This window comes from Salvelinus namaycush, chromosome 25 (assembly GCF_016432855.1).
Source record: "Salvelinus namaycush isolate Seneca chromosome 25, SaNama_1.0, whole genome shotgun sequence".
NCBI classification, from domain to species: Eukaryota; Metazoa; Chordata; class Actinopteri; order Salmoniformes; family Salmonidae; genus Salvelinus; species Salvelinus namaycush.
In genome coordinates, this window is record NC_052331.1 from 36494068 (window position 1) to 36521567 (window position 27500).

Sequence of the window (27500 nt, forward strand, 5' to 3'; positions counted from 1 at the left end):
CTCCCTTAACATTCCATTCACTGAGATATCCCTTAACATTCCATTCACTGAGATATCCCTTAACATTCCATTCACTGAGATATCCCTTAACATTCCATTCACTGAGATATCCCTTAACATTCCATTCACTTAGATCTCCCTTAACATTCCATTCACTTAGATATCCCTTAACATTCCATTCACTTAGATCTCCCTTAACATTCCATTCACTTAGATCTCCCTAAACATTCCATTCACTGAGATCTCCCTAAACATTCCATTCATTTAGATCTCCCTTAACATTCCATTCACTTAGATCTCCCTTAACATTCCATTCACTGAGATCTCCCTTAACATTCCATTCACTTAGATCTCCCTTAACATTCCATTCACTTAGATCTCCCTTAACATTCCATTCACTTAGATCTCCCTTAACATTCCATTCACTTAGATATCCCTTAACATTCCATTCACTGAGATATCCCTTAACATTCCATTCACTTAGATCTCCCTTAACATTCCATTCATTTAGATCTCCCTTAACATTCCATTCTTTGGTATTTCTAAACCGCTATAGTTGTATTGGTTTGATGTGCAGAGGGTTTTACTGTTTATTCTATGAGGGTTGTACTGTATATTCTATGAGGGTTGTACTGTATATTATATGAGGGTTGTACTGTATATTCTATGAGGGTTGTACTGTATATTCTATGAGGGTTGTACTGTATATTCTATGAGGGTTGTACTGTATATTCTATGAGGGTTGTACTGTATATTCTATGAGGGTTGTACTGTATATTATATGAGGGTTGTACTGTATATTCTATGAGGGTTGTACTGTATATTCTATGAGGGTTGTACTGTATATTCTATGAGGGTTGTACTGTATATTCTATGAGGGTTGTACTGTATATTCTATGAGGGTTGTACTGTATATTCTATGAGGGTTGTACTGTATATTATATGAGGGTTGTACTGTATATTATATGAGGGTTGTACTGTATATTCTATGAGGGTTGTACTGTATATTATATGAGGGTTGTACTGTATATTATATGAGGGTTGTACTGTATATTCTATGAGGGTTGTACTGTATATTCTATGAGGGTTGTACTGTATATTATATGAGGGTTGTACTGTATATTCTATGAGGGTTGTACTGTATATTATATGAGGGTTGTACTGTATATTCTATGAGGGTTGTACTGTATATTCTATGAGGGTTGTACTGTATATTCTATGAGGGTTGTACTGTATATTATATGAGGGTTGTACTGTATATTATATGAGGGTTGTACTGTATATTCTATGAGGGTTGTACTGTATATTATATGAGCCAGAGTTCTCCAACCACACTCTGAATAGCCTTTACACTATTTGCTGTGGTAGCTATATATAAACTGTTGAGTTGCATATGTTGCTATAGTGATGGGTTAAAATGATAGTCAGAGAGTTAAAGGAAGTGGTGGGTAATGAGGGAATGACCTATTTCCAACAGCAGGAAGTGCAAAGGGAGTTCCTGAGCAGCGACAGCTCACTTACCCTGTCACCGTGGTCTCCATGTGGGCCAGGGGCACCCTGGGAGCCTGGGGCGCCGGGCAGGCCCTGCGAACGCACACACACACACACACACACACACGTTAACTACAGCAGAGCTAGCTTACCAAACTGCTACCACATTTAATTTATCAACCTCAGAGAGACAAAGCTACACTCTCTCTCTTTCTTTCTCTCTAGCTCTCTCTCTCTCTCGTGCACTCTTTCACTCTCTTTGTCTCTCTCTTTGTCTCTCTCTTTGCCTTTCTGGTCTCTCTCTCTCTCTCTCTCTGGAGGCAAAGAGAGAGAGAGAGAGAGTAGGTCTGGGAGAGGGGGAGGCAAAGAGAGAACGTGATACTCACAGCTTGGCCGGGGCCTCCTTGGGGTCCTTCAATCAGCATCCCCTGGAAGACAGAGAAAATAGATGGAAGACAGACAAAAGAGAGGAAAGACAGACAAAAGAGAGGGAAGACAGACAAAAGAGAGGAAATACAGAAAAAAGAGAGGGAAGACAGAGAAAAGAGAGGGAAGACAGACAAAAGAGAGGGAAGACAGACAAAAGAGAGGGAAGACAGAGAAAAGACAGTGAAGACAGACAAAAGAGAGGAAATACAGAGAAAAGAGAGGGAAGACAGAGAAAAGAGAGGGAAGACAGACAAAATAGAGGGAAGACAGACAAAAGAGAGGGAAAACAGACAAAATAGAGGGAAGACAGACAAAAGAGAGGGAAGACAGAGAAAAGACAGACAAAAGAGAGGGAAGACAGACAAAATAGAGGGAAGGCAGACAAAAGAGAGGGAAGACAGAGAAAAGATAGGGAAGACAGACAAAAGAGAGGGAAGACAGAGAAAAGAGAGGGAAGACAGAGAAAAGACAGGGAAGACAGACAAAAGAGAGGAAATACAGACAAAAGAGAGGGAAGACAGAGAAAAGAGAGGGAAGACAGACAAATAGAGGGAAGACAGACAAAGGAGAGGGAAGACAGAGAAAAGACAGACAAAAGAGAGGGAAGACAGACAAAATAGAGGGAAGACAGAGAAAAGACAGGGAAGACAGACAAAAGAGAGGAAATACAGACAAAAGAGAGGGAAGACAGAGAAAAGAGAGGGAAGACAGACAAATAGAGGGAAGACAGACAAAAGAGAGGGAAGACAGAGAAAAGACAGGGAAGACAGACAAAAGAGAGGAAATACAGACAAAAGAGAGGGAAGACAGACAAAAGAGAGGGAAGACAGACAAAAGAGAGGGAAGACAGAGAAAAGAGAGGGAAGACAGAGAAAAGAGAGGGAAGACAGAGAAAAGAGAGGGAAGACAGAGAAAAGAGAGGGAAGACAGACAAAAGAGAGGGAAGACAGACAAAAGAGAGGGAAGACAGAGAAAAGACAGGGAAACATGGATACATTAGCATTCAGAGACAGCAGTAAATCTACAGTGGAGTGGAGTGGAGACAGAGTCCAGTTTTAGCTGATACATCATCAATACCTAGTTACACAGTAGTGATAATAACTAGTTATACAGCAGTGATAATAACTAGTTACACAGTAGTGATAATAACTAGTTATACAGTAGTGATAATAACTAGTTATACAGTAGTGATAATAACTAGTTATACAGTAGTGATAATATCTAGTCATACAGTAGTGATAATAACTAGTTGTACAGCAGTGATAATAACTAGTTATACAGTAGTGATAATAACTAGTTATACAGTAGTGATAATACCTAGTTATACAGTAGTGATAATACCTAGTTATACAGTAGTGATAATAACTAGTTATACAGTAGTGATAATAACTAGTTATACAGTAGTGATAATATCTAGTTATACAGTAGTGATAATAACTAGTTATACAGCAGTGATAATAACTAGTTATACAGTAGTGATAATAACTAGTTATACAGTAGTGATAATAACTAGTTATACAGTAGTGATAATAACTAGTTATACAGTAGTGATAATAACTAGTTATACAGTAGTGATAATATCTAGTCATACAGTAGTGATAATAACTAGTTGTACAGCAGTGATAATAACTAGTTATACAGTAGTGATAATAACTAGTTATACAGTAGTGATAATAACTAGTTATACAGTAGTGATAATAACTAGGTTTACAGTAGTGATAATATCTAGTTATACAGTACTGATAATATCTAGTTATACAGTAGTGATAATAACTAGTTATACAGTAGTGATAATAACTAGTTATACAGTAGTGATAATAAGTAGTTATACAGTAGTGATAATAACTAGTTATACAGTAGTGATAATACCTAGTTATACAGTAGTGATAATACCGAGTTATACAGTAGTGATAATACCGAGATATACAGTAGTGATATGACCTAGTTATACAGTAGTGATAATAACTAGTTATACAGTATTGGTAATAACTAGTTATACAGTAGTGATAATAACTAGTTATACAGCAGTGATAATAACTAGTTACACAGTAGTGATAATAACTAGTTATACAGTAGTGATAATAACTAGGTTTACAGTAGTGATAATAACTAGTTATACAGTAGTGGTAATATCTAGTTATACAGTAGTGATAATAACTAGTTATACAGTAGTGATAATAACTAGTTACACAGTAGTGATAATAACTAGTTATACAGTAGTGGTAATAACTAGTTATACAGTAGTGATAATAACTAGTTATACAGTAGTGGTAATAACTAGTTATACAGTAGTGATAATAACTAGTTATACAGTCGTGGTAAAACATGTTGCCTGCGACTTACTGGTTCAATGATGGCGGGTTCTCCCTTCTCTCCTTTCTCTCCACCATATCTGCCTCCTCCCATCTGAAAACACCACAGAGACATCCTATCAGAATACAATTCTGCGAGTTGTCAACAAAACACAAAATAAAAAACATCAGTATTTCCACAAAGAATATCCTTCTGTAGGCCCCTACGCAGCATCATCAGGTTCTCAGCTGACGTCACAAACACCAGCAGTGTGAATTAAAACCAATCAGAGGTCGAAGTAGTCATGGCAGCAAGGGACGGGCCTACCCAATACGGGTGTCCTCATTTTACCAGGGATTCAGGGAATTGAATACACTACCACAAACAGCAGTAAAAGAGCTAAGAAAAGATCCAGACCCGTCAAAATGCTGAGTTGCCTGTCTGTGCCTCTGGTAGTGGGAACATTTGTTAAGTCTAAATGCTAAATGCTAAGTATTTTTAGCCTACGTGGGAAATATTAACCACAAGAATTGGTTCGTAAAGAAGCCACAATTTGAGTCTTGGTCCGAATGATATTCATTCATTTTCCGAATCCACTGAAGATGACCAACGGGTTGTATCCCAAATTGCACTGTGTTCCTTTTATAGTGCACTACTTTTGACCAGGGCCCTATGACACCCCATTCCCTATATAGTGCACTACTTTAGACCAGAGCCCTATGGAACCCTATTCCCTATATAGTGCACTACTTTAGACCAGAGCCCTATGGCACCCTATTCCCTATATAGTGCACTACTTTTGACCAGAGCCCTATGGCACCCTATTCCCTTATATAGTGTACTACTTTTGACGAGGGTCCTAACGTGTACTACACTATATAGGGAATAGGGTGCCATTTGGGATGCTCTTACTAACTGAACACAGCGAGGGTCCTGGACACCGGATACTGTTGACACAATGACTTCACACAGGAGGAATTCATGATGAAACGTTGTAACCTTTCATTCATAGGCTAGGTTGTAGCAACCTCGTGATTGGCTATAGGGAAAATTTGAATATCGTGTAGTAACCTAAACTTATCACTGTTACATTGAACTGGGTGAATGGAATATGAATGACAGTCATCCAATATGCTGTACTAGAAATAAGGCCGTGTTCAGGAAAAAATTATTGTCCTCCCTCATCTTAAACAGTACTGACCGCCACTGCTGTGGGCGAAATAGGACTAGAAACAAAATGGCTACAGTGGGACTGGAAACAAAATGGCTAGAGTGGGACTAGAAACAAAAAAAAAGAGAGGGAAGACAGACAAAATAGAGGGAAGACAGACAAAATAGAGGGAAGGCAGGGAGGACAGAAAAAAGAGGGGGAAGACAGAGAAAAGAGAGGGAAGACAGAGAAAAGAGAGGGAAGACAGACAAAAGAGAGGGAAGACAGAGAAAAGAGAGGGAAGACAGACAACATAGAGGGAAGACAGACAAAAGAGAGGGAAGACAGACAAAAGGAGAGGGAAGACAGAGAAAAGACAGACAAAAGAGAGGGAAGACAGACAAAATAGAGGGAAGACAGACAAAAGAGAGGGAAGAGAGAAAAGAGAGGGAAGACAGACAAAAGAGAGGGAAGACAGAGAAAAGAGAGGGAAGACAGACAAAAGACAGACAAAAGAGAGGGAAGACAGAGAAAAGACAGACAAAAGAGAGGGAAGACAGACAAAATAGAGGGAAGACAGACAAAAGAGAGGGAGACAGAGAAAAGACAGGGAAGACAGACAAAAGAGAGGAAATACAGACAAAAGAGAGGGAAGACAGAGAAAAGAGAGGGAAGACAGACAAAAGAGAGGGAAGACAGACAAAAGAGAGGGAAGACAGAGAAAAGACAGGGAAGACAGACAAAAGAGAGGAAATACAGAGAAAAGAGAGGGAAGACAGAGAAAAGAGAGGGAAGACAGACAAAATAGAGGGAAGACAGACAAAAGAGAGGGAAGACAGACAAAATAGAGGGAAGACAGACAAAAGAGAGGGAAGACAGAGAAAAGACAGACAAAAGAGAGGGAAGACAGACAAAATAGAGGGAAGGCAGACAAAAGAGAGGGAAGACAGAGAAAAGAGAGGGAAGACAGACAAACAAAATGGCTACAGTGGGACTGGAAACAAAATGGCTACAGTGGGACTGGAAACAAATTGGCTACAGTGGGACTGGAAACAAAATGGCTACAGTGGGACTAGAAACAAAATGGCTACAGTGGGACTAGAAACAAAATGGCTACAGTGGGACTAGAAACAAAATGGCTACAGTGGGACTGGAAACAAAATGGCTACAGTGGGACTAGAAACAAAATGGCTACAGTGGGACTGGAAACAAAATGGCTACAGTGGGACTGGAAACAAAATGGCTACAGTGGGACTGGAAACAAAATGGCTACAGTGGGACTGGAAACAAAATGGCTACAGTGGGACTAGAAACAAAATGGCTACAGTGGGACTGGAAACAAAATGGCTACAGTGGGACTAGAAACAAAATGGCTACAGTGGGACTGGAAACAAAATGGCTACAGTGGGACTGGAAACAAAATGGCTACAGTGGGACTGGAAACAAAATGGCTACAGTAGGACTGGAAACAAAATGGCTACAGTGGGACTGGAAACAAAATGGCTACAGTGGGACTGGAAACAAAATGGCTACAGTGGGACTGGAAACAAAATGGCTACAGTGGGACTGGAAACAAAATGGCTACAGTGGGACTGGAAACAAAATGGCTACAGTGGGACTGGAAACAAAATGACTACAGTGGGACTGGAAACAAAATGGCTACAGTGGGACTAGAAACAAAATGGCTACAGTGGGACTGGAAACAAAATGGCTACAGTGGGACTAGAAACAAAATGGCTACAGTGGGACTGGAACAAAATGGCTACAGTGGGACTGGAAACAAAATGGCTACAGTGGGACTGGAAACAAAATGGCTAGAGTGGAACTAGAAACAAAATGGCTACAGTGGGACTGGAAACAAAATGGCTACAGTGGGACTGGAAACAAAATGGCTACAGTGGGACTGGAAACAAAATGGCTACAGTGGGACTGGAAACAAAATGACTACAGTGGGACTGGAAACAAAATGTCTACAGTGGGACTAGAAACAAAATGGCTACAGTGGGACTGGAAACAAAATGGCTACAGTGGGACTGGAAACAAAATGGCTACAGTGGTCAATGGATATGTTCTCTGAACTGTGATCAATCCTAAAGGTCATGAGGTCATTAAGGAGTGTCTGAGTTGCCAGCTCGGTCGACACATGTTTATTTGAGAGAAATGGACAGAGATAGAGTAAGTGTGTATTAGAGAGATCAAAGAGAGAGAGAGAGAGAGAGAGAGAGAGAGAGAGAGAGAGAGAGAGAGAGAGAGAGAGAGAGAGAGAGAGAGAGAGAGAGACAGAGAGAGAGAGAGAGGAGGGGAGAGAGAGAGAGAGAGAGAGAGAGAGAGAGAGAGAGAGAGAATGTCCTTATTCTTTCGGAACTTCTTTGAGTGTAATGTTTACTGTTCATTTTTATTGTTTATTTCACTTTTGTTTATCATCTATTTCACTTGCTTTGGCAATGTTAACATATGTTTCCAATGTCAATAAAGCCCCTTGAATTGAATTGAATTGAGAGAGAGAACAAGAGAGAGAGTCAGGGAGTTCAGAAAGACAGACACAGAGAGAGAGAGAGCGAGAGAGAGAGAGAGAGAGAGAGAGAGAGAGAGAGAGAGAGAGAGAGAGAGAGAGAGAGAGAGAGAGAGAGAGAGAGAGAGAGAGAGGGAGTTCAGAAAGACAGACACAGAGAGAGAGAGAGAGAGAGAGAGAGAGAGAGTGAGGGAGTTCAGAAAGACAGACACGAAGAGAGAGAGAGAGAAAGAGAGAGAGAGAGACAGAGAGCGAGAGAGAGAGAGAGAGAGAGAGAGAGAGAGAGAGAGAGAGAGAGAGAGAGAGAGAGAGAGGGTGAGGGATTTCAGAAAGACAGAGAGAGTGAGGGAGTTCAGAAAGACAGAGAGAGAGAGAGAGAGAGAGAGAGAGAGAGAGAGACAGAGAAAGAGAGAGTGAGGGAGTTCAGAAAGACAGACAGAGAGCGAGAGAGAGAGAGAGAGAGAGAGAGAGAGAGTGAGGGAGATCAGAAAGACAGAGAGAGTAAGAGGGATTGTTACGAAGTGAGATGTGTATCTCCATTCAGTATCGACGCCTCGCTGTGTGGTACACGTCCCTAATCACAGACACTCCTCCAAAGCCAACAGTAGCATCATGTACCTTCAGCAGTAGCTCCTGAGTAGGTTCTATGTTAGGCCTCATAGACTCAGATGTACTGGTCTCCGAGATGTGTATATTCAGGATGAGTATTTAAAAAGCTACTTACACTACTATCTGTGTCGGTCTCAGCAGGTACGCCCGGCCCAAACTCATCCTCGTGGGCCGGGAAGGAGGTAGGTTTGGCCTCGCCGGTGCCATAGTCGCCGTAGTCACCGTACTCGTACGTCTGTTTCGTATCGATAATATCACCGTATTCCTTCAGATCGTACTCCTTAAAATCGTACGATTCTGCGCCGGGGTCGGGACCTTTGGTATCAGAGCCGATTTCTGCGGCAGCCGTAGGGTCGGCGTCGACCTGCTCCACGCCGGTGACGTAATCGTCGACTATGTCCTCGTCGTAGTTCTGATTGGTCGATGTGAGGAAGAGGCGGGGGGGCAGTGGGAGGAAACACGGAGTGTTGAGGGGTTAGAGAGAGGAATAGTTCACCTATTGGTTAATGTTTCTAATTAAAAAACATTTGTTTCATAATTGGTTTGATACAGATGCTCCGTGTCAGTAGGTCAGGTGACCTAAACCACCTGCCTTATTATTCCATCATCTGAAAAGTAAAAGTGATCCTAGATCAGCACTCAAAAGTCTTGGATAACTTGTAAATATGGGCCCCAGAAGTAGGCAGAATATAAAAGAGGGTGGGTAAAGTGATGGTGAATAACTCAGGTACCAGTATTTCCCTGGGTTAGTTATGTCTAAGAGGGATAAAAGACAGGAAGCAGGGAATTCCTGATTGACCATACTGCCATGGTTATGTACTGAACAAAAATATGTTGAAAGAACGTTTCCCTGGTGGCGCAGAGGATAAAAGACCTGGATTGGAAACCGAACAATGCAAGGTCAAACCCTACATGCTCAGATTGTTTATATCAAAGTGTAAAAAAAAATATATGTCTGTGTTTGTATGATTTACTGCTGTCCAGATTAATTAAATTAAAATGCCATGTGCCTTCGGGAAAGTATTCAGACCCCTTGAATTCGTTCCACATTTTGTTAGGTTACAGCCTTATTCTAAAATTGATTAAATCGTTTTTTTCCCCCCTCATCAATCTACACACAATAACCTATAATGATAAAGCAAAGACATGTTTTTTGAAATGTAAGCTAATTCATAAAAAATACAAAAACGGAAACATCACATTTACATGAGTATTCAGACCCTTTACTCAGTACTTTGTTGAAGAACCTTTGGCAGCGCTTTTAACCTCGAGTCTTCTTGGGTATGACGTAACAAGTTTGGCACACCTGTATTTGGGGAGTTTCTCCCATTCTTCTCTGCAGATCCTCTCAGGCTGTCAGGTTGGATGGGAGAGCACAGCTGTTTTCAGGTCTCTCCAGATCGGGTTCAAGTCTGGGCTCTGGCTGGGTCACTCAAGGACATTCAGAGACTTGTCCCAAAGCCACTCCTGCGGTGTCTTGGCTGTGTGCTTTGGGTTGTTGTCCTGTTGAAGGTGAACCGTCGCTCCAGTTTGAGGTCCTGAGCGCTCTCTCTGTAGCAAGTTTTCATCAAGGATCTCTCTGTACTTTGCTCTGTCCTGACTGGTTTTCCAGTCCCTGCCACTGAAAAACATCCCCACAGCATGATGCTGCCACTACCATGCTTCACCAAAGGGATGGTGCCAGGTTTCCTCCAGACTTGACGCTTGGCATTCAGGTCAAAGAGTTCAATATTGGTTTCGTCAGACCAGAGAATCTTGTTTCTCATGGTCTGAGAGTCTTTAGGTGACTTTTGGCAAACTCCAAGAGGGCTGTCATGTACCTTTTTTTTACTGAGGAGTGGCTTGCGTCTGGCCACTCTACCATAAAGGCCTGATTGGTGGAGTGCTGCAGAGATGGTTGTCCTTCTGGGTGGTTCTCCCATCTCCACAGAGGTACTCTAGAGCTCTGACAGAATGACCATCAGGTTCTTGGTCACCTTCCTGACCAAGGCTCTTCTCCCCCGATTGCTCAGTTTGGCCAGGAGGCCAGCTCTAGGAAGAGTCTTGGTGGCTCCAAGCTCCTTCCATTTAAGAATGATGGAGGCCACTGTGCTCTTGGGGACCTTCAATGCTGCAGACATTTTTTGGTACCCTGTCCCAGATCTGTGCTTCGACACAATCCTGTCTTGGAGCTCTACAGACAATTCCTTCGACCTCATGGCTTGGTTTTTGATCTGACATTTATTGTCAACTGTGGGACCTTATATAGACAGGTGTGCATTTCCAAATCATGTCCAATCAATTGATTTTGCCACAGGTGGACTCCAATCAAGTTGTAGAAACATCTCAAGGATGATCAATGGAAGGAAACAGGAAACAGCACCTGCACTCAATTATGAGCCTCATAGCAAAGGGTCTGAATACTTATGTAAATAAGGTGTTTCTGTTTTTGTTTTTAAATACATTTGCAAAAATGGCTAAAAAACTTTTGCTTTGTCACGATCGGGTATTGTGATGTCATGATGGGGTATTGTGATGTCATCATGGGGTATTGTGATGTCATGATGGAGTATTGTGATGTCATTATGGGGTATTGTGATGTCATTATGGGGTATTGTGTGTAGATTGCTGAGGTCATTATTTATTTTTTAAATCCCTTTTAGAACAAGGCTGTAACATAATGAAATGTGGGAAAAGTCAAGGGTTCTGAATACTGTATATCACCTGTCTATATCCTCTTGTCCTCAAATGTGAATTGCCATTAAATCTGGAGAGAAACATAACAGGCGATGTATTCCAATCTGCTTTAAGGAGCTACACATTTACATGCTTATAAATGTTATGATAATATTAGATAACAATTCAATGTAACATTTTCAAAATGTTCTGAGGACCTCCAAGACAAGGTAAAATGTATATTGCATGAACATCAATGGAATATTATGTTAAACCTAAAACAAATATCCCTATGAACGTCGTCCTGTATCTCTTGTAATGTATTCACACTGTTCTCACAACCTAATGAAATGTTCTGGGAACATTTAAATAATTCAGTAAATCAACATTCCTGCAACATCAAATCAATGTTTTATGCACCCTGATACAAACATTATCTGAATGTCAGCACAACTGGACACTTAGTGTTTTGGGTACCATTCATACAACGTTTAAAATAGGTTCCCTAGTGTTTTGGGTACCATTCATACAACGTTTAAATTAGGTTCCCTAGTGTTTTGGGTACCATTCATACAACGTTTAAATTAGGTTCCCTAGTGTTTTGGGTACCATTCATACAACGTTTAAATTAGGTTCCTTAGTGTTTTGGGTACCATTCATACAACGTTTAAATTAGGTTCCCTAGTGTTTTGGGTACCATTCATACAACGTTTAAATTAGGTTCCCTAGTGTTTTGGTTACCATTCATACAACGTTTAAATTATGTTCCCTTAATGTTGCAAGAATATTATTGTGATATTCAAAAACGTTGCACAGAACATTCCCACAAGAAGCATACTGACAAGACATACGAATCTTACTCATAAACATGACCAAGGGTTATAAGAGATTAAAACGAAGGGTTTCACAGAGATAGATTGAGATTGTTCTTCCTGGACTAAAAAAACAAACAACTTTCAATGGAGATTCTCCATCAAACAGGTTTTTTTAGTCGAGGTGTAGCCTGAATCTGATTCACAGAAAACCGATCTGTGTTCAGATCATCATTCCAGGTTAAACAACAAGAATTATGAGTTGTTGAGTAAGGAGCAGTAAGAACGTCTCTCACGTGTTATGAAGGTCCCGTTTCTGTTGCTATCTACATCATTCTGCCATTTCCATAGTCACAGGTCTAAACTGGGACATGTTTTGTCTCTGAAAATACCATCGTTTGTCTCTCGTCGTCCTCAAACTTGTCTCTTTTAATTAAAGTCGTGTCCTGGGTTGTGTTGTGCTGTTACCCCCCCCCCCCCCCCTAACGGTAACATAATGTAATTCTGACATTTGGCACGCACTGGTTGCATTGCATACATATTGTTTTGATTTACCCCAGGATGTCTCTCATTAATAACTTTACCCCAGGATGTCTCTCATTAATGACTTTACCCCAGGATGTCTCTCAATAACTTTACCCCAGGATGTCTCTCATTAATGACTTTACACCAGGATGTCTCTCAATAACTTTACCCCAGGATGTCTCTCATAATGACTTTACCCCAGGATGTCTCTCATTAACTTTACCCCAGGATGTCTATCATTAATGACTTTACCCCAGGATGTCTCTCATAATGACTTTACCCCAGGATGTCTCTCAATAACTTTACCCCAGGATGTCTCTCATAATGACTTTACCCCAGGATGTCTCTCATTAATAACTTTACCCCAGGATGTCTCTCATTAATTACTTTACCCCAGGATGTCTCTCATTAATTACTTTACCCCAGGATGTCTCTCATTAATAACTTTACACCAGGATGTCTCTCATTAATGACTTTACCCCAGGATGTCTCTCATTAATGACTATACCCCAGGATGTCTCTCATTAATGACTATACCCCAGGATGTCTCTCATTAATGACTTTACCCCAGGATGTCTCTCATAATGACTTTACCCCAGGATGTCTCTCATAATAACTTTACCCCAGGATGTCTCTCATTAATAACTTTACCCCAGGATGTCTCTCATTAATGACTTTACCCCAGGATGTCTCTCATTAATAACTTTACCCCAGGATGTCTCTCATAATGACTTTACCCCAGTATGTCTCTCATTAATGACTTTACCCCAGGATGTCTCTCATTAATAACTTTACCCCAGGATGTCTCTCATTAATAACTTTACCCAGGATGTCTCTCATTAATAACTTTACCCCAGGATGTCTCTCATTAATAACTTTACCCCAGGATGTCTCTCATCAATAACTTTACCCCAGGATGTCTCTCATAATGACTTTACCCCAGGATGTCTCTCATTATGACTTTACCCCAGGATGTCTCTCATTAATGACTTTACCCCAGGATGTCTCTCATTTATAACTTTACCCCAGGACGTCTCTCATTAATAACTTTACCCCAGGATGTCTCTCATTATGACTTTACCCCAGGATGTCTCTCATTAATGACTTTACCCCAGGATGTCTCTCATAATGACTTTACCCCAGTATGTCTCTCATTATGACTTTACCCCAGGATGTCTCTCATTAATAACTTTACCCCAGGATGTCTCTCATTAATAACTTTACCCCAGGATGTCTCTCATTATGACTTTACCCCAGGATGTCTCTCATTATGACTTTACCCCAGGATGTCTCTCAATAATTACTTTACCCCAGGATGTCTCTCATTAATAACTTTACCCCAGGATGTCTCTCATTATGACTTTACCCCAGGATGTCTCTTATTAATGACTTTACACCAGGATGTCTCTCAATAACTTTACCCCAGGATGTCTCTCATTATGACTTTACCCCAGGATGTCTCTCATTAATGACTTTACACCAGGATGTCTCTCAATGACTTTACCCCAGGATGTCTCTCATTAATTACTTTACCCCAGTATGTCTCTCATTAATAACTTTACCCCAGGATGTCTCTCATTAATAACTTTACCCCAAGGATGTCTCTCATTTATAACTTTACCCCAGGATGTCTCTCATTAATAACTTTACCCCCGGATGTCTCTCATTTATAACTTTACCCCAGGATGTCTCTCATTAATAACTTTACCCAGTATGTCTCTCATTAATGACTTTACCCCAGGATGTCTCTCATTAATGACTTTACCCCAGGATGTCTCTCATTAATGACTTTACCCCAGGATGTCTCTCATTAATGACTTTATCCCAGGATGTCTCTCATTAATGACTTTACCCCAGGATGTCTCTCATAATGACTTTACCCCAGGATGTCTCTCAATAACTTTACCCCAGGATGTCTCTCATTAATAACTTTACCCCAGGATGTCTCTCATTAATGACTTTACCCCAGGATGTCTCTCAATAACTTTACCCCAGGATGTCTCTCATTAATAACTTTATCCCAGGATGTCTCTCATTAATAACTTTACCCCAGGATGTCTCTCAATAACTTTACCCCAGGATGTCTCTCATTAATGACTTTACCCCAGGATGTCTCTCATTAATAACTTTACCCAGGATGTCTCTCATTAATAACTTTACCCCAGGATGTCTCTCATTAATAACTTTACCCCAGGATGTCTCTCATTAATAACTTTACCCCAGGATGTCTCTCATTAATAACTTTACCCCAGGATGTCTCTCATTAATAACTTTACCCCAGGATGTCTCTCATTAATAACTTTACCCCAGGATGTCTCTCATAATGACTTTACCCCAGGATGTCTCTCATTATGACTTTACCCCAGGATGTCTCTCATTATGACTTTACCCCAGTATGTCTCTCATTAATAACTTTATCCCAGGATGTCTCTCATTAATAACTTTACCCCAGGATGTCTCTCATTATGACTTTACCCCAGGATGTCTCTCATTATGACTTTACCCCAGGATGTCTCTCATTTATAACTTTACCCCAGGATGTCTCTCATTAATGACTTTACCCCAGGATGTCTCTCATTAATTACTTTACCCCAGGATGTCTCTCATTAATAACTTTACCCCAGGATGTCTCTCATTATGACTTTACCCCAGGATGTCTCTCGTTAATAACTTTACCCCAGGATGTCTCTCATTAATAACTTTACCCCAGGATGTCTCTCATTAATTACTTTACCCCAGGATGTCTCTCATTAATAACTTTACCCCAGGATGTCTCTCATTAATTACTTTACCCCAGGATGTCTCTCAATAACTTTACCCCAGGATGTCTCTCATTAATAACTTTACCCCAGGATGTCTCTCAATAACTTTACCCCAGGATGTCTATCATTAATTACTTTACCCCAGGATGTCTCTCATTAATTACTTTACCCCAGGATGTCTCTCATTAATAACTTTACCCCAGGATGTCTCTCATTAATAACTTTACCCCAGGATGTCTCTCATTAATTACTTTACCCCAGGATGTCTCTCATTAATAACTTTACCCCAGGATGTCTCTCAATAACTTTACCCCAGGATGTCTATCATTAATTACTTTACCCCAGGATGTCTCTCCATAACTTTACCCCAGGATGTCTATCATTAATGCCTGAGTTTATGTGATGATTTAGCTCAAAATAAGTTGGGCAAACTACAGGAAACTGGAGATAATAAAGAGGACATGGGATGCGGCCCCGTTGTTCGCAATTCATTAGCTGGCAGAGTTTTACTAGTTCAGTTTATATGAACCCCGTTGGTCGCAATTCATTAGCTGGCAGAGTTTTACTAGTTCAGTTTATATGAACCCCGTTGGTCGCAATTCATTAGCTGGCAGAGTTTTACTAGTTCAGTTTATATGAACCCCGTTGGTCGCAATTCATTAGCTGGCAGAGTTTTACTAGTTCAGTTTTTTTATCAAGATCAGATTGAAGAGTTGTTTCTGATGGATATCAAAAGGGGACTGTAGAAACATGTGGCACTCTTATTCCCTACAAAGTGCACTACTTTTGACCAGAGCCCAATAATTATTAGGGTATCATTTGGGATACACCCTAAAAGCCACACAGGGTTCGGATGACTCCAAGGAAGATGGTAGAGATTAAGAAGACCATCCAAGACTGTTTATTCTTTGATCTTTGTAATATCTAGTAATCTAACTTGGAGATTGCAAACTGAGGGCTTTGTCGTTTGTTAATTGGATGGTGACTCGTTGGATGGTGAGCTTAGAATCAAGAGTCCAAAAAAAAGGGGGTTTTCCACATAAAGACAACCTGCTTTGTATTCCCCCGAGCTGCTCGTAGAAAGTCTAAATTCTTAAGCAATCTCTTTGAGAATACAATACAGTCTGCCTCATTATTCACTAGCCATTTGATTGTATCCAAATTGGACTGAATGGGAAACGTTCTCACCATAATATAACATGAGGTAGTCGTCTCACGCATCATGTGGTATTGGCAGGCGTTCCGGCATTCCATTTGCCACATACATCAAACCACCATATAACACGTTTGATGTCCCTCTGTCTGGCGGCTCAGCTGTTGCAATAATCCAACGTGCTTTAAATTGGTCCATCTTTGTCGTTCCACATCATACGCTTCCTTTGATGTCATCTTTCCTCATTCAGATGAAGCTGTGGTCTGTGTCTTAAATGCTACCCTATTCCCTATATAGTGCACTACTTTACCCTAATATACATCTCTAATGCTACCTTATTCCCTATATAGTGCACTACTTTTGACAAGCGCCAAATAGTCTACTGCAGGCTCTGGTCAAATGTAGTGCACTATTTATGGGAATAGGGTATTATTTTGGACACACGCTCTGTTAAACTCAGTAGTTTTAGTAATATGAGACAACACAGAGTACTACTTTAGTACTACTTTACTACTTTAGTGATAACGTGTCGTCGTCGTAGACAAATGAGAAGCACGCCAACGTACCAGGATTGAAACGGTTGAGTCTGTAGGGTTCTCATCGGGTTGAGCTCCGTCCACAGCCTATCGCACGACAACACACACAGAGAGCAAAAAAACAAAAAGAGAAGAAGAAAAAGTTTTTTAAAAAAATGCTTGGAAATGATGCTGTTAATCCACACTACAACGTTGAGCCACGTCAGCACCATGATGTGACAGCAACATCTACATCATCATCCACATTTCTCAAGAGTTTTTCCCTAGCCACCGTGCTTCTACACCTGCATTGCTCGCTGTTTTGGGGTTTTAGGCTGGGTTTCTGTACAGCACTTTGAGATATCAGCTGATGTAAGAAGGGCTTTATAAATACATTTGATTGAAATTTGATCTATTGTTATGACCATTTAAGAACACGGTAGTAACAATCGATTAGATAGTATAGGTATACTTATATCTATAGCTATGTTAGATATTAGACAGGTATAACTCATCTTCATAGAACGGAGTCATTGTCCATTTGGTGTCTGTGTGTGTGTGTGTGTGTGTGTCTGTGTGTGTGTGTGTGTGTGTGAATCCACAGGTGTGTTTTACCTCAGGTGCAGGTTTGCCTCCTTCGGTTGGGGCAGTTTCAGTGGCCACTTCTCCTTCACTGTAGTCATAGACCTCACTGTACTCTAGGTCGTACGAATTGTACTGGACGGGAGAGGAGGGACAGGCAACCAGTCAGTACACACATGTAAATAGGGTATTGTCTCTTTTTCAAACATAAAAAAAAATATCCTTCATATTTACATGGCTATGACTGAGATGAGAGAAATCTGGGCGTATTGTTGTTCAGACTGTTCCCATGCTCTCTTTAAACTAAAATCAAAATATGGCACTGAAGTGTTGTAAAATAATCAAATTACTCACGGACAACGTTTTAAGCATCCTTAAGTATATATACACCACCGTTCAAAATTTTGGGGTCACTTAAAAATTGTTTTTGAAAGAAAAGCAATTCTTTTTTGGTCCATTAAAATAACATAAATTGATCAGAAATACAGTGTAGACATTGTTGTTAATGTTGTAAATGACTATTGTAGCTGGAAACGGCAGATTTAAATGATGGAATATCTACATAGGCGTACAGAGGCCCATTATCAGCAACCATCACTCCTGTGTTCCAATGGCACGTTGTGTTAGCTAATCCAAGTTTATCATTTTAAAAGGCTAATTGATCAATAGAAAACCCTTTTGCAATCATGTTAGCACAGCTGAAAAACTGTTGTTCTGATTAAAGACTCAATAAAACTGGCCTTCTTTAGACTAGTTGAGTATCTGGAGCACCAGCATTTGTGGGTTCGATTACAGGCTCAAAATGGCCAGAAACAAAGCCCTTTCTTGTGTAACTCGTCAGTCTATTCTTGTTCTGAGAAATGAAGGCTATTCCATGCGAGAAATTGCCAAGAACTTGTGTACTACTCCCTTCACAGAACAGCGCAAACTGGCCCTAACCAGAATAGAAAGAGGAGTGGGAGGCCCCGGTGCACACTCTTTTGCAAACCAGTATCTCTACTTGCACATCATCATCTGCACATCTATCACTTCAGTGTTAATTTGCAAAATTTTAATTACTTCGCTACTATGGCTTATTTATTGCCTTACCTCTTTACTCCATTTGCACACACTGTATATATATATTTCTATTGTGTTATTGACTGTACTTTTGTTTATCCTATGTGTAACTCTGTCTTGTTTTTTGTCGCACTGCTTTGCTTTATCTTGTCCAGGTCGCAGTTGTAAATGAGAACTTGTTCTCAACTGGCCTACCTGGTTAAATAAAGGTGAAATTAAAAAAATGTATATAAAAAAGGATATAAACAAGCAAGAAGTCCGAGAGCCATGCTTCAGGTTAAGATACTCCCCACGGCTATCCAACTCAATGAATTCTCCATTCACCAGACGGACAGGACAAGTGGAGTCGGGGAAATCGAATGAGGTAAGTGTTTGCCTCTACATCAACACCAACTGGTGTGTTAACTTCAGCGTGGTGGAAGTTTTGACCCACTGTTCATCTGTCTTGGAATACCTGATCGTCAAATACCGACTTTTCTACGTCCCGAGGGAGTTTTCAGCTGTTATCGTGACTGTTGTATACATTCCAACTCAGGACAAGGAAAATAACAAGCTGGCACTTAACGAAATGTACAAGGTTATAAACAAGCAAGAAAAGCTACATCTAGCGGCTCCTTTTCTGGTTGCCTGTGATTTTAATTCTGCGTCACTAAAGACACGTGATGCCCAACTTCCATCAACACGTCTCCAATGCCTCTGCTATTCTACCCACAAGCAAGCATACATAATGGCCCTCCCTTGTCCGCCATTTCGCAAATCAGATCATGACTCCGTATACTTGCTTCATGTTTACAAGCAGAAACTCAAACAGGAAGTACCAGGGATTCGCTCCGTTGAGAAACGGTCACCAGAATCAGAGGTTATGCTACAGGACTGCTTTGCTAGCGCTGATTGGAATATGTTTCGAGACTCGGGCGATAACATTGACGAGCTAACCACCTCTGTTACCGGCTTCATTAGAAAATCCATTGGCGAAGTTGTCCCCAAAGTGATTGTTTGCTGATTCCCTAATTAAAAGCCCTGGATTTACACCGAGGTTGGAGCTAAACTAAAGGACAGAGCTATTGCAGACAACCCTGAGGCTACGGCCGAGGACAGTAATAAGTAAGTAATAAGTAAGTAATAAGTCCCGCTATGACCTCTGCAGAGTCATCAAACGAGCAAAAGGACAATATAGGATTAAGGTTGAATCATATAACTCAGGCTCCGACGCCCGCTGCATGTGGCAGGGGCTACAGTCCATTACGGATTACAAAGGAAGACTCAACCGTGATCTGCCCAACGCATCGTCGTCTCTCTACCAGACGAACTCAATGCATTTTATGCTTTGACAACAACAATATCGTGCTGGCTGTGAGGGCCGTCACCGACCGAGAGGATTGGGTGATCTCACTCTCCGAGGCCCGACGTGAGAAAGGCCTTTAATCAGGTCAACACCCACAAGGCCGTTGGACGGTATTCCATGGCGTGTTCTCAGAGCATGCGCAGAACAGCAGGCATATTCACAGTAATTTTCAACCTCTCCTTGTCCCAGTCTGTAATCCCCACATGTTTGAAGATGACCACCATCATTCCTGTTCCCAAGAACTTTAAGGCTTCATGCCACAATGATTACGGCCCTGTAGCACTCGCATCTGTAATCATGAAGTGCTTTGAGAGGCTGGTTATAGCACACATTAACCCCACCATTCCAGACAACCTAGACCCACCCCAATTTGCATACCGCCGCAACAGATCCATAGATGACGCAATCTCAATTACTCTCCACACTGCCCTCACCCATCTAGATAAAAGGAATACCTACGTGAGAAAGCTGTTCATTGACTACAGCTCAGAGTTCAACACCATTGACCCCTCCAAAGTCGTCACCAGGCTTAGGACTCTGAACTCCTCCCTTTGCAACTGCCTGGACTTCCCGACGGGCCGACCCCAGGTGGTGTATTACCGACCCCAGGGTAGGCAATATTACCTCTGCCTCAACACAGGAGCTCCACAGGCGTGTGTACTTAGGCCCTTCCTGTACTCCCTGTTCACCCACAACTGCGTGGCCACGCACAACTCCAACACCATCATCAAGTGTGCTGACGACACGACAATGGTAGGCTGAGTCAGCCTACAGGGAGGTCAGTGACCTGGCAGTGTGGTGCCAGAGAAACAACCTCTCCCTCAACGTAAGTAAGACCAAGGAGATGATTGTGGACTACAGGAAACGAGGGGGGCGAGTCGCCCCATCCACATCGACAGGGTTGCAGTGGAGCAGGTTGAGAGCTTCAAATTCCTCTGTGTCCAACTCACTAAGACTTCAAATGGTCCAAACACACGCGCACAGTCATGAAAGAAGGCATGACAGCTCCTCTTGCCCCTCAGGAGGTTGAAAAAGTTTGGCATGGACCCTGAAATCCTTAAAAAGTTCTACAGCTGTACCATTGAGAGCATTTTTGACTGGCTGCATCACTGCCTAGTATGGCAATAACACCACCCTCGATCCCATTGCACTACAGAAAGTGATGCAGACAGCCCAGTACTGTCACGCCCTGGCCTTAGTTATCTTTGTTTTCTTTATTATTTTAGTTAGGTCAGGGTGTGACATGGGGGAAGTATGTGTTTTGTATTGTCTAGGGTTTTTTGTATGTTTATGGGGCAGTGTTTAGTCTAGGTGTATGTATGTCTATGGTTGCCTAGATTGGTTCTCAATTAGAGACAGCTGTCTATCGTTGTCTCTGATTGGGAGCCATATTTAGGCAACCATAGTCATTAGGTAGTTTGTGGGTAATTGTCTATGTTTGACGTTAGTAGCTTGTGTCTGCACTTTCGTTTTGTAGCTTCACGGTCGTTTGTTGTTTTGTCTAGTTTGTGTTAGTGTTCGTGTTCGTTTCATCTTCTAATAAAGTGAAGATGTATTTATATCACGCTGCGCCTTGGTCCTCTCTTTCACCTAAAGACGATCGTGACAGAATTACCCACCACAAAAGGACCAAGCAGCGTGATAAGCAGCAGCAGGAGAAGCGCACACAGGATTCATGGACTTGGGAAGAAATACTGGACGGTAAGGGACCTTGGGCACAACCGGGAGAATATCGCCTCCCTCGTGAAGAGCTGGAGGCAGCTAAAGCCGAGAGGAGGCGATATGAGGAGGCAGCACGGAAGCGAGGCTGGAAGCCTGAGAGTCAAACCCAAAAATTTCTTGGGGGGGGATACAAGGGAGTGTGGCGAAGTCAGGTAGGAGACCTGCGCCAACTCCCCGTGCTTACCGTGGGAAGCGAGAGTACGGGCAGACACCGTGTTATGCGGTAGAGCGCACGGTGTCTCCTGTACGTGTGCATAGCCCGGTGCGGTACATTCCAGCTCCTCGTATCGGCCGGGCTAGATTGGGCATTGAGCCAGGTGCCATGAAGCCGGCTCAACGCGTCTGGTCTCCAGTACGTCTCCTCGGGCCGGCATACATGGCACCAGCCTTACGCATGGTGTCCCCGGTTCGCCAACACAGCCCAGTGCGGGTTATTCCACCTCCCCGCACTGGTCGGGCTACGGGGAGCATTCAACCAGGTAAGGTTGGGCAGGCTCGGTGCTCAAGGGAGCCAGTACGCCTGCACGGTCCGGTATATCTGGCGCCACCTCCCCACCCCAGCCCAGTCCCACCAGTGCCTACACCATGCACCAGGCTTCCAGTGCGTCTCCAGAGCCCTGTTCCTCCTCCACGCACTCGCCCTATGGTGCGTGTCTCCAGCCCGGTACCACCAGTTCCAGCACCACGCACCAAGCCTCCTGTGCATCTCCAGAGCCCTGTGCGTCCTGTTGCTGCTCCCAGCACTAGCCGTGAGGTACGTGTCCTTAGCCCGGTACCACCAGTTCCGGCACCACGCACCAGGCCTACTGTGCGCCTCAGCCGGCCAGAGTCTGCCGTCTGCCCAGCGCCGTCTGCGCTGTCCGTCTGCCCAGCGTCGCCTGCACTGCCCGTCTGCCCAACGCCATCTGAGCTGTCCGTCTGCCAAGCGCCGCCTGCGCTGCCCGTCTGCCCAGCACCGTCTGAGCTGCCCGTCTGTCCTGAGCCGTCAAAGCCGCCCGTCTGTCCTGAGCCTTCAAAGCCAGTCAGGAGCTGCCAGAGCCGCCCGCCAGTCAGGAGCTGCCAGAGCCGCCTGCCAGTCAGGAGCTGCCAGAGCCGCCCGCCAGTCAGGAGCTGCCAGAGCCGCCCGCCAGTCAGGAGCTGCCAGAGCCGCCTGCCAGTCCGGAGCTGCCCCTCAGTCCGGAGCTGCCCCTCAGTCCGGAGCTGCCCCTCAGTCCGGAGCTGCCCCTCAGTCCGGAGCTGCCCCTCCGTCCGGAGCTGCCCCTCCGTCCAGTGGCGCCCTCTGGGATGGTCTTCAGTCCGGGACTCGCTGCAAGGGTCACCGTTCCAGAGGCGCCACCAAAGCGGGTATTGACTATGGTGGAGTGGGGTCCACGTCCCGCACCCGAGCCGCCGCCGTAGGAAGGCCCACCCGGACCCTCCCCTTCTGTGTCAGGTTTTGCGGCCGGAGTCCGCACCTTTGGGGGGGGGGGGGGAGGGTACTGTCACGCCCTGGCCTTAGTTATCTTTGTTTTCTTTATTATTTTAGTTAGGTCAGGGTGTGACATGGGGGAAGTTTGTGTTTTGTATTGTCTAGGGTTTTTTGTATGTTTATGGGGCAGTGTTTAGTCTAGGTGTATGTATGTCTATGGTTGCCTAGATTGGTTCTCAATTAGAGACAGCTGTCTATCGTTGTCTCTGATTGGGAGCCATATTTAGGCAACCATAGTCATTAGGTAGTTTGTGGGTAATTGTCTATGTTTGACGTTAGTAGCTTGTGTCTGCACTTTCGTTTTGTAGCTTCACGGTCGTTTGTTGTTTTGTCTAGTTTGTGTTAGTGTTCGTGTTCGTTTCATCTTCTAATAAAGTGAAGATGTATTTATATCACGCTGTGCCTTGGTCCTCTCTTTCACCTAAAGACGATCGTGACAAGTACATCACTGGGGCTGAGCTCCCTGCCATCCAGGACATCTATACCAGGCGGTGTGGAAGGAAGGCCCGATAAATTGTTAGTGACTCCAACCACCCAAGTCATAGACTATTCTCTCTGCTTCCGCACGGCAGGCGGTACCGGTGCACCACGTATAACACAAACATGCTCCAGTATATGGAACTGACCCTGTATATAGTATGGTATTGGTACTGACCCTGTATATAGTATGGTATTAACTGACCCTGTATATGGAATGGTATTAACCTGACCCTGTATATAGTATGGTATTAACCTGACCCTGTATATAGTATGGTATTAACTGACCCTGTATATAGTATGGTATTAACTGACCCTGTATATAGTATGGTATTAACTGACCCTGTATATAGTATGGTATTAACTGACCCTGTATATAGTATGGTATTAACTGACCCTGTATATAGTATGGTATTAACTAACCCTGTATATAGTGTGGTATTAACTGACCCTGTATATAGTATGGTATTGGTATTAACCCTGTATATAGTATGGTATTAACTAACCCTGTATATAGTATGGTATTGGTACTGACCATGTATATAGTATGGTAATGGAACTGATCCTGTATATAGTATGGTATTGGTATTAACCCTGTATATAATATGGTATTGGTATTAACCCTGTATATAATATGGTATTAACTGACCTTGTATATAGTATGGTATTAACTGACCCTGTATATAGTATGGTATTAACTAACCCTGTATATAGTATGGTATTAACTGACCCTGTATATAGTATGGTATTAACCTGACCCTGTATATAGTATGGCATTAACTGACCCTGTATATAGTATGGTATTAACTGACCCTGTATATAGTATGGTATTAACTGACCCTGTATATAGTATGGTATTAACTGACCCTGTATATAATATGGTATTGGTATTAACCCTGTATATAGTATGGTATTGAACTGACCCTGTATATAGTATGGTATTAACTGACCCTGTATATAGTATGGTATTAACTGACCCTGTATATAATATGGTATTGGTATTAACCCTGTATATAGTATGTTACTTACTTCCTTATTGTGTTCTTCATATTCCTTCTTATTTCTCAGAAGCTAGTAATGAATGAATGAGTTGATAAGTCCAACCACTCTTTCGTTGTGTCCCAAATGGAACCATATTCACTACGTAGTGCACTACTTTAGACCAGAGCCCTATGGCACCCTATTCACTACATAGTGCACTACTTTAGACCAGAGCCCTATGGCACCCTATTCCCTATATAGTGCACTACTTTTGACCAGAGCCCTATGGCACCCTATTCCCTACATAGTCCACTACTTTAGACCAGAGCCACTTGTGCCCTGTGGGAATCAGACGTTATGTTTCATGTCTCTCAAAGTGTTTACAGTCTGTTTACTGTAACTGTAACTTAAAGCCCTGTATCTACTTTCAGAATTGTACTTAATCCCCCTGCTATCTTTAGGGTTCACCCATAAACACACACACACACACACACACACACACACACACACACACACACACACACACACACACACACACACACACACACACACACACACACACACACACACACACACACACACACACACACACACACACACATACACACATACACACACATCCATTTTAGAAAGGTCTTTCAGAGTGGCTTGATAGAGGCCTAGAGGCGATCTTTGGCAGTTGAAAAACACAGCCCAGGCAAAATGAGTTTTCATTGGCTAGCAATTAACATCCTGTTTTTATGCATGCTGGGTTTTAATAGCCCTCTTCAACGCTGCAATCATGAACCCTGTTACAGGTCATGTGGAATGAAATGTGTGGAGATCAAGGGTGGGTTTTTATTGTTGGTTTTACCATCCTTGTGGGGACCAGAAGTCAAGGATAGTAAAACAAGACGGATTCTGACAAGTGTGGACATTTCGCCTGTACCTACAAAGTAAAAAGGCTATTTTAGGATTAGGGGTTAGGTTTAGGGTTTGAATTAAGGTTAGGGTTAGGATGAGGATTAGGGAAAATAGGATTTTGAATAGGAATCAATTGTTTGGTCCCCACAAGGATAGTAAAACACGTGTGTGTGTGTGTGTGTGTGTGTGTGTGTGTGTGTGTGTGTGTGTGTGTGTGTGTGTGTGTGTGTGTGTGTGTGTGTGTGTGTGTGTGTGTGTGTGTGTGTCTGTGTCTGTGTGTGTGTGTGTGTGTGTCTGTGTCTGTGTCTGTGTGTGTGTGTGTGTGTGTGTGTGTGTGTGTGTGAGTATATGTGTGTGCATGTGTGTGTGTGTGTGTGTGTGTGTGTGTGTGTTCAAAACAAAACATAAACCTGAGGTCTTAGACTGGATTGTCCATTTTATCCATGTGTGAAATGTTCTAAATGACGTGTTTATTTATGTTTTTCTGTCATTTACACATTTAGCCATTTTGTTGTAGCTGAAAAAGAAATGCACCTGATAATAATATTACAATATACATTTTCCTTTATAGTCTGGGAAAATGAAGACATACACAGTATGTACTGTACATTTTACGGACAGAGTATATATATATATATATAGAGTATATTTTATATCTGTACACTTGTTTGTTGTTGTTATTTTTTAGTCGTACTCTTCAGCTCCCCCTCAAACCCTCCCATCTACAGTTGAATTCGGAAGTTTACATACACCTTAGCCAAAATACATTTAAACTTAGTTTTCGACAGTTCCTGACATTTAATCCGAGTAAAAATTCCCTGTCTTAGGTCAGTTAGGATCACCACTTTATTTTAAGAATGTGAAATGTCTGAATAATAGTAGAGAGAATGATTTATTTCAGCTTTTACACACATTCTCAGTGGGTCAGAAGTTTACATACATTCAATTAGTATTTGGTAGCATTGCCTTTAAATAGTTTAACTTTGGTCAAACGTTTCGGGTAGCCTTCCACACAGCTTCCCACAACAAGTTGGGTGAATTTTGGCCCATTCCTACTGACAGAACTGGTGTAACTGAGTCAGGTCTGTAGGCCTCTTTGTTCGCACACGCTTTTTCAGTTCTGCCCACAAATTCTCTATGGGATTGAGGTCAGGGCTTTGCGATGGCTACTCCAATACCTTGACTTTGTTGTCCTTAAGCCATTTTGCCACAACTTTGGAAGTATGCTTGGGGTCATTGTCCATTTGGAAGACCCATTTGCAACCAAGCTTTAACTTCCTGACTGATGTCTTGAGATGTTGCTTCAATATATCCACATAATTTTCCTGCCTCATTATGCCATCTATTTTGTGAAGTGCACCAGTCCCTCCTGCAGCAAAGCACCCCCACAACATGATGCTGCCACCCCCGTGCTTCACGGTTGGGATGGTGTTCTTCGGCCTGCAAGCCTCCCTCTTTTTCCTCCAAACATAACGATGGTCATTATGGCCAAACAGTTCTATTTTTGTTTCATCAGACTAGAGGACATTTCTCCAAAAAGTACGATCTTTGTCCCCATGTGCAGTTGCAAACCGAAGTCTGGCTTTTTTATGGCGGTTTTGGAGCAGTGGCTTCTTCCTTGCTGAGCGGCCTTTCAGGTTTTGTCGATATAGGACTCGTTTTACTGTGGATATAGATACTTTTCTACCTGTTTCCTCCAGCATCTTCACAAGGTCCTTTGCTGTTGTTCTGGGATTGATTTGCACTTTTCTCACCAAAGTACATTCATCTCTAGGAGACAGAACGCGTCTCCTTCCTGAGCGGTTGTCACGCCCTGACCATAGTTTGCTTTGTATGTTTCTATGTTTTGTTTGGTCAGGGTGTGATCTGAGTGGGCATTCTATGTTGTATGTCTAGTTTGTCTGTTTCTGTGTTTGGCCTGATATGGTTCTCAATCAGAGGCAGGTGTTAGTCGTTGTCTCTGATTGGGAAGCATATTTAGGTAGCCTGTTTTGTCATTGTGGGTTGTGGGTGATTGTCTATGTTAGTTGCTTGTGTCAGCACATTTCTTATATAGCT

The 27500-nt window shown here is 42.5% G+C and overlaps 1 protein-coding gene across 1 annotated transcript in view; it reads right to left on the bottom strand.

Annotated features, from left to right (window-relative positions):
- The window catches only part of LOC120019924 (collagen alpha-1(XI) chain-like), a 198359-nt gene that overhangs the window by 107827 nt on the left and 63032 nt on the right, over window positions 1-27500 (bottom strand). Inside the window, exons 6-11 of the mRNA XM_038963335.1 lie at window positions 17521-17622; window positions 16957-17013; window positions 8599-8895; window positions 4264-4326; window positions 1878-1919; window positions 1522-1584 (exon numbers count right to left, since the gene is read on the bottom strand). Of these exons, the coding sequence (XP_038819263.1) occupies window positions 1522-1584; window positions 1878-1919; window positions 4264-4326; window positions 8599-8895; window positions 16957-17013; window positions 17521-17622 (624 nt within the window). The remainder of the gene's footprint in view (window positions 1-1521; window positions 1585-1877; window positions 1920-4263; window positions 4327-8598; window positions 8896-16956; window positions 17014-17520; window positions 17623-27500) is intronic.